Source organism: Gasterosteus aculeatus, chromosome 8 (assembly GCF_964276395.1).
Source record: "Gasterosteus aculeatus chromosome 8, fGasAcu3.hap1.1, whole genome shotgun sequence".
In the NCBI taxonomy this organism is placed as follows: Eukaryota; Metazoa; Chordata; class Actinopteri; order Perciformes; family Gasterosteidae; genus Gasterosteus; species Gasterosteus aculeatus.
The window spans coordinates 9,353,432-9,372,133 of NC_135695.1; the positions used below are offsets into that span (position 1 = coordinate 9,353,432).

The 18,702-nt window shown below is 43.9% G+C and overlaps 2 protein-coding genes across 29 annotated transcripts in view; both read left to right on the plus strand.

Annotated features, from left to right (window-relative positions):
- The window catches only part of lrrc7 (leucine rich repeat containing 7), an 84,286-nt gene extending 78,951 nt beyond the window's left edge, over nt 1-5,335 (plus strand). For 8 of the 20 annotated variants that reach the window (XM_040183653.2, XM_040183648.2, XM_040183656.2 and 5 more), the window contains one exon: nt 420-1,984. In XM_040183653.2, the coding sequence (XP_040039587.2) occupies nt 420-635 (216 nt within the window). In that variant the 3' untranslated portion in view covers nt 636-1,984. Of the gene's footprint in view, nt 1-419 lie in introns of all 20 variants that reach the window. The other 12 variants (XM_040183652.2, XM_040183657.2, XM_040183666.2 and 9 more) reach the window with 7 other exon arrangements.
- A 2,383-nt stretch (nt 5,336-7,718) lies between these two features.
- The window catches only part of LOC120824323 (discs large homolog 1-like protein), a 78,480-nt gene continuing 67,496 nt past the window's right edge, over nt 7,719-18,702 (plus strand). For 5 of the 9 annotated variants that reach the window (XM_078107934.1, XM_078107935.1, XM_078107937.1 and 2 more), the window contains exons 1-4: nt 7,719-8,059; nt 9,175-9,363; nt 10,943-11,777; nt 12,283-12,370. In XM_078107934.1, the coding sequence (XP_077964060.1) occupies nt 8,041-8,059; nt 9,175-9,363; nt 10,943-11,777; nt 12,283-12,370 (1,131 nt within the window). In that variant the 5' untranslated portion in view covers nt 7,719-8,040. Of the gene's footprint in view, nt 8,060-9,174; nt 9,364-10,942; nt 11,778-12,282; nt 12,371-16,402; nt 16,893-18,702 lie in introns of those variants that run through there. The other 4 variants (XM_078107936.1, XM_040185060.2, XM_078107938.1 and 1 more) reach the window with 2 other exon arrangements.

The window sequence follows — 18,702 nt, forward strand, 5'->3', positions numbered from 1 at the left end:
ACCTATTCTTCTCGCCCTACTCTACATACGGGGTATTTACCGTATATATCTATTTCTCTCTCTTCTAACCTCACTTCCTCTATGCAGAGTCCTTATCTGTATAAATAGCTGAGAAATCATTTGGACATGTGTAATGTCGTTTTGAGTCAATGTTTCACTCAGCATCTGTAAGTGACAAGATGCCAAAAGTAAGTCAACACAGGTTCTTCTTAACTTTAACTCTATTTTCATCATGAATTGCATGATTCTAAATTTAGAACAAAGAGAATTCATCGGTGATCTGCCTGTACATCTTTGGCAGTAATGTGATTTTCTTTTTTTCGGGGGTGGGAGCGGTGGATATAGAGAATGAGAAAGGCAAAGATTCTAAACCATCGTGTCCCTGTGTCGTCCTAACTGTGTATCATTTTGACTTATAGGGTATCTTTGTTACTAGGGTACAGCATGACGGGCCTGCCACCTCCGCCCTGCAGCCCGGAGACAAGATTCTGCAGGTAACGTCCCCTCAGTCGTCCTCAACTGGGCCAGAAACCTCCTGCCCTCCCTCAGCCGCCCCTTGTTTTATAAACACACAGGCACAGCATTCAGTAGGACGTTGTGTACCCGTTAACTACCACAGCTGGCTGGACATTTGATGCATTTTCCCGCCTGTATGTTCTGCCTCCGCGTGTACCTGGTGATCCTAAAATCAGGCATGACCCCCCCCACCCCTTCCTCCCACCATCCCCCGCCTCCCCGCGCCCACTCTTTCTCATCCCTCATCAGATTCAAAAGATTTTATTGTCAGTTACACACGCCCTGTGTATTGAAATTCTTGTGCTTGCCTTTTCTGGAAAGCCAACCAATTTTAGAATAAAAATACAATATTTACATAAATGTACATGAAATAAAAATAAAAATAAGGTAAGAAGGAAAAGTGCAAAACTGAGCAGGTTGGTTATACTATCACTATGAGGATTACTGTGAGACCGAGGACGTTTAGAATTTTCTAAAGGATGTAGGCGATACTGGCGTCATTTGTCTCCACTGAAGGGCTCCGTTGTTGATAATGGCTGCCACTTAGAAATCACTGCACGAGTTTAACGTGAGACCAAAGAGGTTTCTGCTTGTGCCTGCGTTAGGTTCATCACAAAATACGTTACAAAGACGCGTTATGTGTACAAGCATTCAGCGAAGAAAAGGACACAAACCATTCGTACACAGACGCATCATCGAGGGAGACGTTCACACATGGATTTGTTTGCCCCTGAGGATCAGACAACAATCAAACAAATGCAAGTATTTTTTGCCACTTAGATATTTGCAGGTCAATTAACGCTCGTTCTAATACGGTAACTTTGGAGACTTTGGCCTCGACACAGGGAACCTTTCTGGATCGCAGCGTGCGGTAAGAATGACAGTGTGTTATATTTGAGATGAGCGGATTGTCTGAAATATAAGTTGAGATAAAAAAGAAATCTGCGTGCACTACAAGTAAACATTCATTTTACTGCAGGCATACTTTCCCAGGGGCGATCGAAAGCAATTGAATCAATATTCACTTCCCCTGTAGATCGGTCAAATTGAATCAATAAAACCTCCACAGAAATTATTCATGATTATTGACTTTATTTGTATTTACTGTAGCTATCACGTCAAAGCAACAGTGAGGTCCAAAAGGAAGAGCGAGGATTGTACTGCGAGGTCAAAATGAGACGCCAGTCGCAATGACAGATTGACCCCCCCCTCTCTTCCCTTCGTGTTTGGCTCCCCCGTCTCCTCCCCCCTCATCTTCTCTCCACAGATGTACAGTTTAGCTGGATGAACTCATCTAAAAGCCCTTTTTTGTCTTTACCCCTTCTCTCTCTACAGCATGACTGTGTAGCTCCTCCTCTTCTCTCTCTTTTCCCCAACAGTGATGTGTTACTGAGATAATGATGGCAGTGACCCTCCATCCTTCCACACGCACACACACACACGCACACCCACACACACACAAAGGCCTATGTACGGAAATTCTGCAGCACACGTACCTCTATACATACATGCACACGCACGCATGCTGTTGACTGTGCTGCGTGTTTGCCTTGCAGGCTAACGGACATAGTTTTTTACACATGGAGCACGAGACAGCCGTCTCTCTGCTGAAGAGTTTCCAGCGGACGGTGGACTTGTTGGTTCTGAGAGACAGCAGCACTTGCTAAAAAATAGTTTTATAACAAACAAACAAAAAGAAAAACACGACAACGCTTCTCCACCCCGCTCTTCGCCATCCCCGAGCCGCTTCACCTGCCCTCCACTGCAGGCTCGTGGAACTGAAATATGAGCCGCCTTTTTTTACCTTTGTAGGGGACATTTATTTGCCTATTGCTGGACCAAAAGGCAAATACTAGTGCCAAACGTACCACAGGAAACATATCGGCTCCTCTGTCTCCCGGCGGTCAGGGACCTGATCTACGTCTGGACGGACATCCAGAGGACTCTCTGAGTCCCTACAGGGCTGCTGCAGTTTGGATCGTGTGGTTGTCAGTTAGGCGGTCATCCGATGAGTCCGATGAGTTTGTTTTTGTGTTTTTGCTTTTCTCCACTGCCTTTCATTTTGCCTTCCACGTTAGATATTTATCCATTTGTTCGGTGCAGCACGCGATTCACTTTCCATTTTTTTTATTCCATTGTTCTCTTTTTCCTTCTTTTGACCTGCATCTCCTGTTCTGTTCTTCTCTTTCTAACGCTGTCTGGTGTTTTATTCTTTTTGGCTGTCTTCTGTTTTGCAGGTATTTTTGCCTCCAGTGTACAGAAACGTAAAAGACTTTCTGCCTTGTGTACATATATTGAGCTGAAGCTTTATGGAGCTGCACTCTCCTTGGGGCCTGGACAGACGGCTCTGAAAGTGTATTATTGATATAAATAGTGTTGATAAACTCAATTCTGAATTCTGTCTTTCGAACATACAGGGATTATTTCTCCAAACGGACCATTTTCTAAAGTATACAAGTTTTTTTTTTTTTTTCTGTAAAGAAAACACTGTTGATAGTTCATTACTGCTTCTTGTTTTATTTGTTTGTGTTGTTATTATTTATTTTATTTTGAAACTGTTGCTTGCACAGGTGTACTGATAAGAGCTAAAGCAATACTAGTGAGGCTCGGCCCATTGAGATTTTCAGCAGAGCCTAATTTGTCCTACAGTGCCATCTATTGAGCAAATCATGCTAATGTTTACACACACTGCCATGCACATGCGCTAACAGGCAAACACACACATTCAGTAGACATATGTGCCCCCATATCCAACACATATGCAATGTTCAGTTTACTATTGATAATGAAGCCGTGTCCATATTCTAGCCTGATTCTACAACGACGCAGGTTGCGCACACTCAAACGCTGTAACATTACTCATATCTGTGCCATGATCTGAAGTTGGGTTTTCCAGTGTTGTTACGGCGATGTTACATGCTTTTTTTAGCCGTTTGGGTTGTATGATAACGTCACAGCATGCTTTCATATTGTTGGTCACTCTCAGCCAGCCTTTTTCTGTTGGCTTACAGAGTCCTCAACTTTGTAGAAGAGTCGTGTTGAATTATACCGCTGAGTTTCAGTGAGGCTGATGTTGTGTAGTTGGCGCCATACGGACCCTCTGCCCCCTCCCCGGTTGTATTTACACACCGGCCCGAAACATCTGAGCTTTCCCGCCTTGTGGCCCAGATCTGATCCGCACACAGTGAGAGCAGCAGCGGGGCGTTTTTTAAAGTTTGGCTCGGCCTCCAAGCATCCGCTCTGCCCAAGTGTCTTGACCTCTGGCCTCCCTGCAGAAAGCACCAAAACAGAAAATATCAACAATATAACTTTCTTAAAAGGGTTAAATCTGCAATCAAACAGATGGTCCCCTTTCAGACAATCAGGGAAAGATCTGATCTGTGCCACAAAGACTTTTGGCTGCACTTGAAATGTCAGTGTAACTTTTATAACCTGAGGAGCTCCTAGTTAACACTAGATGTACATGGAAATATTGATATGCCAACTTTTGGTTGGCGAATTTTCAAGATTAGATGTGGATAGGGAGAGAAAATAAACTGATTGTATGCGAGGTTTCTGGTGCCATGTAAATGTAGTCTTATATAATCTGACCTCCGTGGTCATGATAAAGAAAACGTTTAGACTTGACAGTCTGACCACAGGAAGAGATTGAAGAGGTTCATTTTCTGTCTCTGTGTAAATGCAACACTTCATGACAGTGAGTTTTGTTTTGTTCTGTTTAGCATCTGATGTTTCATCCAGAGCAAAACAACATCCTTACCTGTCCTTTGCTTTTACTTGACTGGACAGTGTCACCCTGTGCCCATTGCGTGTCAACCCTCCTAATAAGCGTTTAAACTTTATTCTCTCAGAATAAGGGACACAAAATGGCACAGTTTATTCTTGTGGGAGAGAGACTTGATCTTAACCACTGATACCCAACCTACTCTCTTTAAAGTTTGAAATATCAAAGATATTATGAGGACAGAGAAAAAGGTTTGATAATATAATTATTTTTTACTACATGTTTCAGGTAATTATTTCTAAATATATTGATATACCTTAGCTTTGCTCAAACAAATTGTGATATTTTATAATAATGACACTTATAACGAAGTTATGGATGGAGGTACGCACAGTATGACTTGGAGACCTACACATGTACTATCCAAAACTGTATAAAATGTATTTCTACTGTAATTGTGAATTTGTGTTATACAAATATATATTATATATATATGTATATGACTATAAAAACAGTCATTTTCTATGTGTTTAAACTACATAAGAGCAGAACAAATGCTGAGGACGGTATCATTGTACATAGCTGTGAATGGAATCCAATTTAAAATGACTCATATTGATTGTGAATGTACCCATGCTTTCTGCAGTACCTACACATACCCAACTTGAATGCTGCTTCTTCTGTTGTGTGACAAAAGTACTTTGACCTCCGAAGAGAGAATCGCTGTCGAGTTATAAGTTGGACAAACTTTGGTGATGATTTAACAGAACTATTTATTTATTTATTTGCACATGCAAGTTGAAATCCTTCCAGTTTTAAGTTTGAGTATTATCGCGGAGAAATGTTATTGCAGAAGTATATATAATATATATCATGTGTTTAGAATGCATTTTGCAGACGCTATCTGTAAATAATATTTAAGATACAGTTTTTACAAAAAATAATATATGTATAAAATTGAAAAAATGCTGTGCAGCGATTATACTTGAGCCATTTTGGGCTTTGGGACGTACCATTTTTTCAGTATATAAGAAGTGTTTTGAATAATGTACTAAAGTCTCTATTGTACAAATAATAAAAATGTCACTATTGGTATTCTGGGTTCTCTCCTGGTGCACTCAGCTTTATCTTCTTGCTCTTCCTCTGTGTGCATCCTTATTGCTGTAAGTAGAGAAATGTGTGCATAGCAGATAAGCCGTAACAGAACGAGGGAAGATTCGGGGGAAATTAGGAAAAGGAACAGTTATTACAAAAGCATGTAGAGAATGTATACTGGGACGGACAAACAAAATAACACGATCACAAACACAAATAATGAGAAAACTACCAAGTCAGGGTGCCAAATAAGGAAAGGAAATATAGGAACGTATAAAAGGCAAATGGGATGACAGGGGAGGAAAGAAGATTAAATGGAAGTAAGTAGATATGAATAGAGTGCACAAAGAAGTGAGGGATTGTTCAAAAAGGGATGAGGTAAAGGGAAGAGGAGAGGTTGGTGACAATCTCCTCAGCAGGTCTGAAGGAGATTTTGGTTTCCTCTGCTTCTCTGGATTAAAGTCACGAGCGACTCTCGTTGTCTCAGCAGATGCTCCTTTGTCTCTGTGTCCATTCGTATAACAGCATCACTCCTCTCCATCCGTCCCCAACCGTCCATCTCATCTATTTCTTGACACTTATCTAGCTTTGGCTTACGGAGGGACGGCTGACTGTGTCAAGCCGCCTCACAAACTGAGCTTTCTCATTAAGCTAAATAAGTATTTTTCATTTCTCAGCAGCTAAGAGGGAAATTCTGGTCTGTTGTGATAAATATTAGGTTTTAAAAAATTCAGCTGGATTTTGCTAGTGCTTGTTCCTGCATTCACCAAGTCCTAAACCAGTTATTATTTCCAAACGGAAGGCTTTGATGCTGATGAGAGTTCTTTTTGCTTCCTACAAACTCTTGACCTCTCAGCCAGCGTTACTTTATTTGCCCCATTGTTAGCCATTAATGTCCAATTAAGGAAAGTGTATGCTTATTTATATTTCCTTTTTTATTACAACAATTATACATTTACATGAAAGATAGCAGTATATCAAATATGCCTTCTCATACAAGACTTATCAATGTATAAAGTATTAGCTTTAGTAAACTATTGACTTTTATTATTACACATCGTACACAACACGGATCATTATAAAACTGCAGAACACGTACTTTTCCTTTATGTATGTTTGGCTGATGCAACTTGTGGACTTTTATGTAGAACTTTTGCTTGTAATTTACTTAGTTTGACTTAGTTAGTATCGCTCAAGTTAAGGATTTGATGATATAGTGTGTAATAACAGGCCTGCTTGGATTATAAGGCATCATTGGCGCACAAACTTTCTGCCCCGTGTCTGTCTTCTATTGCTGGCTTTGGTGCCCTTTGTAGAACAACTCTGCTTTCTGTGCTGCAGGCCGACAATTAACAATAGAGGATAATACGCTCACACACACATTGAAAACCCCCCAGAATGATGTCCTTTTGTCCCCTTTCCTCTTTCCCCTGTCTTTTTTACGCGTCGGTTTGTACAGAATAATACTTCTGTGTGCTGACTGACCAACCCACTTACACCATCGTGCATAAATTCACCCCCTCACGCCGGCTGGTAATTTATGCAGGCATCAGCGTGTGTGATGGTAAGAAATATAGAGCAATACCTTTTTTTTTTCTGGTGCACTCACTAAAGCTGTCAATAAGCTCCTGACCTGATCCATATCGATACCAGAGAGCGAGTCTGTGACCTGCATTCGGCTGCTGCGCGTGAATGTTTGTGTGGTGAGCGTGCATTTGCGAATGGAATGTCGCCACAGTCTCTCTGACATGGTTCATTTGCATCTATGTTTAGTTCTCAAAGTGTTTTGAGTGAAACAACCCAATAAACAACACATGTAGTGGACACACAAAAACTACTGTCTACTGCAGAATGTTGTATTGAAAATGTCCATTTCCCCAATCTGCCTTACAAATATTTTAAAGATATTTATACAATGAAAACGCCCTCAATTTAGGATGGATGGAGAATGGAAGCCTGCTGTCAGCTGGCCAAGACATTAACCATTGCTTAGCGTTGGCAGCTGACAGCCGCCCGTCCCTGATCACTGGTTATTAATCCAGCATTGAGTGGATTACATGTAGGCTGCGTGCAGCAGACCTTTTGCCCCTGGAATAAACCAGGCTCACCACGCTCATAGCAAAGACACACAAAGACACAATTATGCTGTTTGTGCGTGGTTCGGCGTTTGTGCGCGCGTCTTTGCGAACGTGGGCGCGTTTGTGAGCGTGAGAGTCTGTTTGTGCGTGTGCGCGGGCGCGCGTGTGTGTGCGCGTGTGTGTTCATCCGGTCTAAGAACCGGTCGGACAGCGTTTGAAACCAAGTCACCTGAATCCAGAAATGGAGGAGTAGTTTTTACCAGAGGGGGAGAGATAGCGAGGGAGTTAAAGTGTAAGAGAGAGAGAGAGAGGGATAGAGAGAGCGCGAGCGAGCGAGAGAGAGAGAGAGAGAGAGCGAGAGAGAGAGAGAGAGAGAGAGAGCGCGCGCGAGCGAGCGGGAGAGAGAGCGAGCTCCGGGTACTAAGTCCACGCGGCGACTATCACCGTCCCTTCCTCTCTCCGCCGCTGCTCTCCTCCGGGCTACCGAACTTTTTCTTTTTTTGAAGTTTTCCCTTCGATGACGTCACAGGTCGGTGTAAACGGCTGGCGTGTCATTCCGGTGTCCCGCTGAGGAGGCTGGCTGTCCCGGGACAGACGCACACATCTGGAGTAGCAGACCGTGTCATCATGCCGGTGCGACAGAAAGGTCAATACGTGGTTTTTATTGTGTGTGTCTCTTGTTGGTGACCCTGCACACCTAAAACGGAACGAATGAAACTCGCGGCGGGTTAAAACCACTCGGGGAGAGACTGTGACGTCAGCTCCTCCGACGCTCTCCGCCCGAAAAACTTCTTCTGAAACACCCGCAGTTGAGCACTCATTCATGTATTGGCGCACGCATAAAAAGTACAAGTCATTCATTACTGAAGTTTTTTTTTTTTTTAACTAATTATTCGGACATCGAGTCCAATTCGGCAAACAGGTTTTCCAGCCTGTGTTATTTCCTCTTCATTTCGCACCTGGCTTTGATAGAATCAGTCGGTTCACGCGGAGCCGACAGACGCAGAGAAGCGTTCCGGGTTGTTTGACTGCGTGACGTACAGGTATTTACGTGTGGCACCGAGCGGCCGATACGTGCGTGGGACCCGTTCTGCCTCATAGACACGTAAACAATGCAGCATTCAGTGAAGGCGACGTTTCCCCGCGAGGCGTTCGGTGCCGTCGGTACTTCCGGTCCCATCAGCTGTTCGCACCGCTGGAACGTGAATCTGCGCCTTTCTTCAACAACACGCACTATATTGCCTTCACACCCCCTCGCATCCGACTTATGTTGCGCATTAGTAGCCCAAGAAACTGTTTTGTCACCTATTCTTCGAATGCAGATACCACAAGGTGAAACATACATATGCTTCGTTTTAAATTGTTACCCTTAAAATATCATTAACAAAGCATCCAGTTTTTGGTTGTTGAGGAAGTTGAGGATGAACATGCGCCTCGAGTCACCTTTCCAGAGCAAACAATTGTTTACATCGCTGTACATTACTAATGAGAATGTCTTCATTTGTAATTGCTGTCAAGTGGACAATAGAACATTCGTCATAGTTGAGACAGAGCGGGAAAGCAAACAGCTTCCAAGCTATGGAGGCAGGTGTTATCCATCCGTCTCCCATTAACTGACCCCGAGGGGCTTGAGCCAGTCAGAGTTTTTCCGCCATAGTAATTGTTTATTAAGTAGAAGCTTTTAATGTAAATGAATCTCCGGGGCTCTACTCAAGAATCCCCGGATAATCGTCATTTCTTACCAGTATGTTCTGTGTTCAGACGCTCAGCGAGCCCTGGAGCTCCTCCAGCAGTATCGGGCCAAACTTGACCAGAGGCAGCAGGACCAGGACCAGAACCAGAACCAGAGCCGGAGCGCAGAGGGCCACGCAGAGGAGGACTCACAGCTGCAGCAGTCTCTGGACAGAGTCATCAATGTCTTCCAAAGTCAGCTCTTCAGCGCCCTGCTTGGTAAGGAAAACTGTTCACTGCTCTCTAAACTTCCCTTTGGAACCTCGTGTCACAACATTGTGTGGAGTTGTTTGGCTCGGATATGTACAGCATCTGCCCCAGGCCAGATTTAAAGGAGATCAAAGTACTTGCATCAGCACTTGGGGGATTTCAGGTTCTCAAAAGGGAAACTTGCCTATGTAGATATTTGGAGTGAGTGTACTGACCCTCTCGCTTGGTTCTTGTGCTGGTCTCCACAACGACACTCTCATGGGATTGTGTATGAAGACGCAACGACAGGCGCGCTTGTACAAAGGAGGATCAGAAGGCCGACAGAGCGCGGGGCTCATTGCGAGGGGAAACCAGCGTTGTCGTAGCATCGGTTTTTGGGGGTTTATCTCCTGGATCTTGTTCTTGATTGTGCTATAACGTGGCTGTTGACCAGACAATCCCGATCAGAACGCACACACGTAGGTGTGATGTGGCCTGTCAGAGAAAACACAGGGCCCTTTGTAGAAGGACTGCATTCGTTTAGAGAACATGTTGCAACTTTAATTCCCTCCCAAGAGTTAACAGTGCGTGCGTGTGTAACTGGTTTGTTCTGCTTTTGGTGAAAGAACCAACAAACTGGTTTTTAAGTCCCTGGTTCCACCTGCTTTGTGCCACACCCCACATTTAGTTCTCACTGTAACACTTCTTTCTGTTTTGTGTGTGTGTTCTTCCCTCAACATGACTTTAATCAAGTAGTGACTGGTGTTGAAGTTGTATCTTTACTATACGTATACGTATACGTATTATACGTATAATGAAGTATACGTCATGTGTTGATATATCTGACATTAGTCCATGGAGGTGGTTTATCATTGTTATTCTAAGTTCCGTCCTTGTTGCCTCATTTATGGTAATTTATTCATACATTCTCCTGCTAAATTCCCTTTTCAGTCTTTTCTCTTTACTCATCCTCCTCCATCTGTCTGTAGATTATTTGTGCTTTTCTCACACACTGTACGTCAGTTTTTCATCCTCTTTATAATCTCTTTTACGACCACCAAATTTATCTTAGCTCACAATCTGGTGACTGATTTGTTGTAGTTCTGTATGCGTAGGTGGGGGAAGTGAAGCCTTCAATTATAACATTTGCTGATGTGCTTACCTATAAAAAGAAAAATGACAGTATTGGGAAACCCTGCTGTCTGTTGTACGGTGGTGGCAGTGACCTCGAGCTACCGCTAGAGGGCAGCAGTGTATCAGCCTTCAATTAGCTCGTCCTATGCACAATATACAGCAGTGATATTAAGAAACACGTATTATAATTCTATACAGGGCCGCTACAAATGATTATTTTCATTATAGATTAATCAGTTTGATCATTTTTTTCCATACAATGTTGAAGAATAATTTCAATCACAGCTTCCCTGAGCCCATAGGGACATTTTATTTTGTTTTCTATGAACTGTCCACAAATCACAAATAGTCAGTTTTTTGTGCTATTTATAGTTAGTTTTTCATTTATTTCATTTTTTATGAATTTATACCGTTTTTTATTGATCAATCCATTCAATGAAATTCAATAAACCTTGATCTGATCTTCTCCTCCCAGACATTCAGGAGTACTACGAGTTGACCGTCCTCACAGACAGCAAGTCGTCTGTGGGTCAGACAGACGCTCACCTCACGGCCGCTGGCAACCTGACGACAGAGCCCCCCGCCCGGCCACAGCCCCCCTCTGTGCCCCCGAGCCCCCAGGCACCCAAAGGACCATCCCAGCCAAAACCCCTGACCCCAAAACCCAAGTCAGTCAAGTCCCATGTCGCTCCGCTCCCATCCGAGAGACCCGCGTCCAAGCCGTCTTCCCCTACGACAAAGTCCACCACACCTCCGTCAAAGCGAGGGTCGGTCAAGTATCGCGCTCCCCTCCCTCCCGTCCAACCCGGAGCCCCCAAGTCTTTGGCATCAGAGCCTCCTGTGCCTTCTACTGCCTCTGATGCCACATCCCCCAGGGTCACGGCGAATGGCGTAGGAACCCCCGGCGGCTCCATGAAAACACCTCCCGGAGCCTCACTGAATGGCACGAAGCCGCACCTTGCTGCCGCCAAATCCAACACTTCTTCAGAAAGCTCCTTCAGCTCCGCCGATCCGAAAGGTGAGTGCCCCCCCCCGGACCTCAAGCTGGTGACCGTGTCAGCCCTCATCTCCAGCACCGTCAAAGGCACCGTGTTTCCACCCACCCCAGACAGGCTCACCCCCACCAGCACCACTCCTACCACCAGCCCAGGTCTCATCAGAGTCTCAGACGCCGCTGTGGTCTCTACGGCTCTCGAGACAAGCAAGGACGCAGGCCCAGGCAAGGCGACTCGCAGCAGGAGTCCAACCAGCCCCAACAAGGGGAAGTTCCCCTTCAGCAGCCGCAGCCCCACAGGTCCTCCTCATTCCAGGTATGTCCAACATCCATGTGTTTAGGGTGTATTAGCAAAACTGTTAACTGATATTTGAACACGTTCAATGGCTTCAAAATGTCAGTGTGCAATTGGCAATTGGTCACCTAAAGTGAGTATGACTCACAATTTCATCAGTGTGCTGACACTGTTCATGCTAACAAATTAATTTCAATTTATTTCCACTAAAACTAAAACCCATTTATAGAAAAATGTACACGAGCTGAACGTCACTTTTAGAAATTAATAAAATGTGCATTTATCAAGTAGAAAATGCCTCAAAATGATTTGTTTTTATGCCTCAAATGATTTCATTCATTTGAAAGTCATCGGAACATAAAATGATGGTGGCTGTTAAAGCAGTGTGTCACATGGGTGAAATCCTCGCTATAATGCAACACCATGCAACACCACTCATTCATGTGCAATAGTAAAGAATAATGACTAACAATCTTCCGAGTTCCCAGACTCCCTCTTTACTCCGCATGTGTTCCTATCCGACCAGGCTCGGGCCAGTGAAGGTCACCTCCACCAGTCCTAGCCATGGCCCAGCCAGCCCCCGACCAGCTACCGGCCCACCGACCCCCAACAAGGTAAGACATCTCGGATTGTTGTTATGCCAACTGGAAATCTCGCCACAACGGATAGTCAAAGTTGATGGGTGATCCGGTTGTTGGTTGCTTGCTTGCGATGACATGTGATTCTGGAAAAGTAGTGACGTTTTGTATGTCTCCTGAGTCTAAGATTAACTATTTTTAAATGAAAAAATTGAATTCAATTTACTCTTTGATTCTCGGAGTTCTTTTCGTGTTTGGTGTACTAATTGTTTGCATGGTAGCCTCATTGTATTCTGTCTGTATAAGCAAGTATTTACTGTATTTGTTGTGATACAGACAGGGTGCTGCATTATCGGCTAAACATTACTTGTAAGATACCTTAAAGAGCCTTGAAATAACCTTTAATCAGAATTCGGATTGGATAAATCTTCACTGGTCTCTTCTTGAACTAGTTTGTGGAAAGGAGGCTGGTGCAGCAGAATGAGATGGACTGAGCTTTTATGCAGGCTGGCTGCTTTGGACATTGGTTCACATTGCATTACGTAATATGACAAGTCCAATCAATTGAGTTCAGCAACATTTAATGCTCCACTAGTAAGAAGAATGAGATCAGAGACATGATCAGGCAAACGTTTTTTGTTTTGGTGATCTTGTTGAAATGGTTACTTGTGGTTCTGGCTGTTTGGACAGAGGCTTATAATGGACACCATGTGGTTTTAAACTGTCCACATCTATGGAAATTGTGCTGATCTTGACTTACTTTGCTTCACACTAAGGATTTCAATCAGGTTCTGTGCAGCAAAATACTGACTTAATTGTGTTGCTTTTATTACTGAGTTTGGTGGTAACTCCAGTCATGTGCTGCTCAAGTATTCCTAATTTATTTATTCATTAGAAACTGGGGTTCATTCAGTTTTTTTGCCAGTAATTGCAAACAGGCAATTTTGTGTTTACTGACCAAAGTTTAAATGAAGGCAATCACATTTTCTGCATCTTTTTTTCTTGTCACCACTTTATTGCACTTCTTTAAATAAATAATATAACTTGTGTTGAAAGGCGATGTAAGTAATTAAGACCCAATAACAATATTCATATAGCACACATTAAGCAGCGCAGGCGGTCTGTTATCTCTCTGATGGCAGCAGTGAGGATTACGACTCCAGGGCCGGAGGAGGGGGGGCTGGACAGAAGTAGAGTAGGACAGCAACAGAAACATTTGGATGAGACATTTTCCACCCAAATTTCTCTCCCAGCTCTGCCGGTCTTGCATAGTACAGTAAATAGTTTCCAATTGAACATCTGCCGTGGTGATGTATGCAAGTATCTGGGTAAAACCCAGTATCCTCAGTGACTGAAGTCAAATCCCTTTCTGTTTCATAAAGCTTCAGGGAGCAACTTGAACTTTGCCATTACCCAAAGTTGAAAGTAGAGCATCCATTGCTATTTCGCTTTTTAACTCTTCACTCACTTTAACCACCCACTTCTGCCAGGGACTGACCTGATAAAACGGCAGAGTGGTGTGTGTGTGTGTCTGTGCATGTCTGTCTGCGTGATTGTTTGCCTGTGCATCCATGTGTATGCACTGCTGCGCTTGCCTCTGCACGTTTTTTGTTTTTTTTTGTTCAGTATTTGTGTCGGGTGTGTTCTGCGTGCGTGTGCTGATACATATTCTGAACCGCGCACTCTTTGAGGGCAAAATGTGTCTACCAGCTGCCATAAAACCAAGACAGCAGCTGGAAAACAAGAGGGCGGGCCGAGGTGCACCGGGACAGCTGCCATGTTTTCCGAGACGGCCTCTGTTTAAGCGGAGGAGTCCCGTCTGGCTGCTCTGGTGAAAAGGACAGGTGGAGAGGACATGAGAAAGGGAGGAGAGAGCGAGAGAGCGAGGGATGAAAGAGGAGGGCGCGAAGGAGGGGAGGGAGACGGACAGACTGCAAAAGGATGTCACCAAATGCAACAAGCATCTGAGAGGTGGAAGTTGCGGCTCGAAGATGTTTTGATGGAAGTTTGTCAGCCGGACTGGTGAGGATGGACTGCATCTGCATCCTCACTACCAAGGTGAGACTCAGGAAGGGAGCGGAGAGAGATGGCAGGAGGAGAAGGGGTGTTCAGCCTCACATCAATTTTTGAAATGACTAAATTATGAAGATTTTGTGTTATGTTTTTCCTCATGATGGTATTTGTTCATTAATTTCAGTCAATACTGCAATACTTCTATGTCGACATTTTGTCTAAAATAGTGTGTGAATCCCGAATTGTATTATTATTATCAACTCTCATGAAGACAGCGTGATTTGTGGGACGGAGACCTGCAGTCCTGTTAGGGTGGAATTCCTCTGAAAGCATCCGGAGGAAGCATTTCAGAATAAACTACAGGCTTTGCAGAAATGACAGCAAGCTAAGTGCACCTGCTATCAATGAGCCATATCAAATTGGTGACGGGTTGCTTATTGGACGGATGTTATCGATGTGCTGTTTTCTGTGGATAAAGAGACTTAAGGTGATGTCTTACAGAAACTGGCTGTCCTCTAACAAAGTCATTCTACTGGGAGTTGCTTGGCTGTTGGTCTGACAACATGTGACACCCAGAGAGACGGGAAACTGGGTTGATGGTACACGGCCTTGAAAAGACGAGCTGACGGATTTGCTGGTTGACTGACTGGTTGGCACGATTGTAAGCATGCATTATGCACATATGTGCACGCTCAGGAATGAATGGCCCATTTAAAAGCAGCAGGCCCGGTGTGAGCTGGGATAAGCTCAAGCCTGCACCCCCCCCCCCCCCTCCACCTGCACAGGATGGGAGAGTAGAGGCAATGTTGAGAATGTTGTGTGGCGTGTGAGACTGTCTAAGTCAAATAAGGAAACCGCACGTTTTTAGGGCCGTATCTCTTCAAAGGCATCCAATCCATCGCACAGCTAAAATATAAAGAAATGACAGAAGTAGTGTGAAAGGCCGAATCTTCAAAACGTGCATACTTTGTTACCTTCTTCCCCCACCTGACCAATGTCTACACAGAGACCCCCCCCCCCCCTCCCCACGTCTTCTGGCATTGGGGAGAATTTGGTGGATGGGGATTCAGAAGCTGTTTGATGACCTTACAGACACTTTGAAACTTTTGATTATACATGGTTACTGTAACAGAATGAAAGATGTTGAATGTGTGATTATATGCTAGTTCAGGCTTAGTCTTGGTCCCCTCTCCATCTCATTTTGGACACAGTCTTCATTGTGCATATTCAAGGACTCTGCTTAAGTGTTCATAGCCCATTGTCTGCTTAAAGGATACAAACTTTGACCTTTGTCTAGGAGCCAGTTCTTGAGCTTGTTAATCAGCTATGCTAATCACGATGACCTCTACACCCGAAGGCCAACTCCGGAACTTTAAATCCAACTCAGGACTGAGACCTTCACTCACACACAGACGCACACACACACAGACTGCAGGGATTCCATCACACATTCATCTTGTTAATCTTGTTCATCTCATTAGGATAATGGCTTGAAAAAACGGAGGGTATTTTCCAGCGTGCGAGACTTCTGGATTACTGCTGGAGGAGGTTTCTGTACATCCTGCTTGATTCGTTTCACGTCTCTTTGACGCTGTTTAGACTCTTCTGCTGTTTGCCTTCTGGGTTAATAGAAAAGGAAATTTAAGAATTGAGGGCATTTGTTTAGAACAAAAATAACATTTTCGTGAATAAAATTCATTGACTTTCCAGAAACAGATACGCTTTCGTACAGCTAGATCTAAGCAGAAAGCAAATCTATCTTACCTTCAACACTAAACCATCAACCACAGAGATGACACATGTATATCTATATATATGTATATATATATATATACATATATATAGTACTTATGCTTGTGGAGGACATCCCGTACGTGAATTAGACTTCCTATCGATACTCTTGTCCGAGCCCTTTTTCCTCTTAAATCCCGACCTGGTTTTAGCAGTGGGTGATTCTGGCCTTCTGTGCTGCAAGGGAGCAAGAGTACCTCCTAAGAGGCTTACCGTAGGCTGCTAATAGACTTGACAGAGCCATGTTAAATTGGACAAAGGGGAGAAAAGGGAGCGGAGAAAGAAAAGCGACGCACGCAAAGACCGAAGGAAGAGGAGAGATCGAGTCTGTGTGCGAGCGCACCAGTTCCCCGCACAACATTTCTGGGCGGCTTTACTGGATTTTGCCAGGAAACTCTGCTTCATCATTCCACCGATCCATCCATCTGTGCAACCGTCCAGCTGGCACTGTGATGTAACTTTGAGGAGGGGTCACGGCCGACAAATTAATGAACGGAGAAAGCATGAGAGGAGAGGAGGGAGAGAACTTCCCAAGCAGCGGCAGGACTATTGAGCCCCGAGCTACGCATCTGCAGTAGCAATGCAGTGCGGGGCGGATCTCACTGGCTAGCGGGGTTCAGGGATCCCCACCTGTTGTGACGAATTGGACTGTCTGTGTGTGTTCAGACAGCCCCGCCCGTCGTGGGGCTGACACCTACCGGGTCAGTGGCGCGGGCTACATGTGAAGATGGACCATCGTAACTGTTCAATCAATGTAACGTATCTTCCCTTACTTGAATTACAGTGTCTGACTCGCCGGCTGCGGGTTTCACTCAGGGAGTTAGCGCCAGTCTCGTAACCACGGTAACAGAGTTGCTACGTCACCTGAGGTTAACAAATAAATGACCAGCAGGCCGCTATCTGTGTTTTGATGTGTGTGTATGTAAAACGTCACAATTCTTCTTATCAGCTCTGTTTTCTACTTTTCAACAACATGATTTTACATATTATCTACATGTACATGCGTAAGGCACAAGTGAAGTAATGTAAATGCACTTAATTCAATAAAAAGCAACACATTGTATTCTTCTGTATATTTTAAGCCACTATTTTGGAACAAGATGTGTATCACAGCCGTCTGAAACACTGTGATATAAAGTCTGATAGTTTCACACAACTGTAGAGTACAGCGAGGCAGGCGGACGGACACGCGATGGACACTTGTCCCTTTTATGTTAGAAGGGACACAATGAGCCTGATCACATTTCGGTGGTTCAGTATATTAGAGTTCTTGCATAAGTATCTCTGGCCTTTAACCTGGCCAGACTGCTCCGCATGAATGAAGTTCCCTTTGTCCCCGTGTCCACAGGGACAGGATGCCGTTAGCTGTGTCGCCTCCTCTTGTTGAGCCACCTCAGCAAACAGGCGAACAAGCTAACATGAAATAGTTCTGCCTTTGTCATGGCTGAGTACAGTCGCAGCAGCTAATCCCATTAGGCAGATGACTAATCTCTGAGGAGCCACACATACACACACGTAAAACAATTCACAGATGCCAACCTATATATATATATATATATATATATATATATATATATATATATATATATACACACACAACTAGGCTGTCCACTGGGTTCAGTTCGGTTAGCTTTAGTCTCCTTATTGATTTCTTTTCTTTTTTAAACGGCTTTGACTCACTGTGGCTTTCCCCGCCTGTCAGGATAGTTTAGAGAGAGATCAGGGCCCTATAAGTGTTCCTCGTATATTGCCCTGAGCTACTGCTAGAATAAATGCAACAATTGCCCTGGAAATGATGATTTGTGGAGATTGAGAGCAGAAAACTTGTTTGATTTGTCCCTGTCTCATTTTGGTGACTTTGCTCTCTCAATTGGTTTGTTTATATCCATTAAATAAATTCAGCCATCATATGGCTTTAACCGTACTTTAAAAAATAAATAAAAATGAGTACATTAATTCATATGAAATATACACTATATGTATGGTTTAAGTAATTCTATGTGTACTTCCAGAGCCATAGCGACTGTGCATTTATTACTGCTGCCTTACAACTCATATATACATCGGTGAACAACATAAGATGCTATAAGCTCCTTCATTTCAAATAAGGGTAAAACCCCCAAAAGCGTGTATTAGACATGAATAATATTGACATGAGCATATTGTCCAGGTACTGCTGTGTCTGTGTTTTGCCACATAGTGGCACTATATGCACGACAAACACAGCTACGTTGGGTGCTCACGTTATAACTCTGCAGAGACTTGACTCTCCTGACACTTATTTGTCCTTTGGAAATATAAAGTGCTCAATAAATGACAGTCCGTGACTGCGGTAAAACGCTAAATTGTCTGCTGCACAGATATTTGGAGCTGCAGGGCTTCAGCGGCAGTCTGCGTGTCCCCACACAGCGTTTCAGAAAGGGAGGACGAGAGCTAGAGAGGAAAATTCACTCATGTGGAATCTGAAGACACAGCTGGTTAGAGCTAATCACATGAGTATATTTGAAATGTTGATGTATGGAGATTTGTTCATGTGTAAAATGGAGAATACGACACTATTGGCT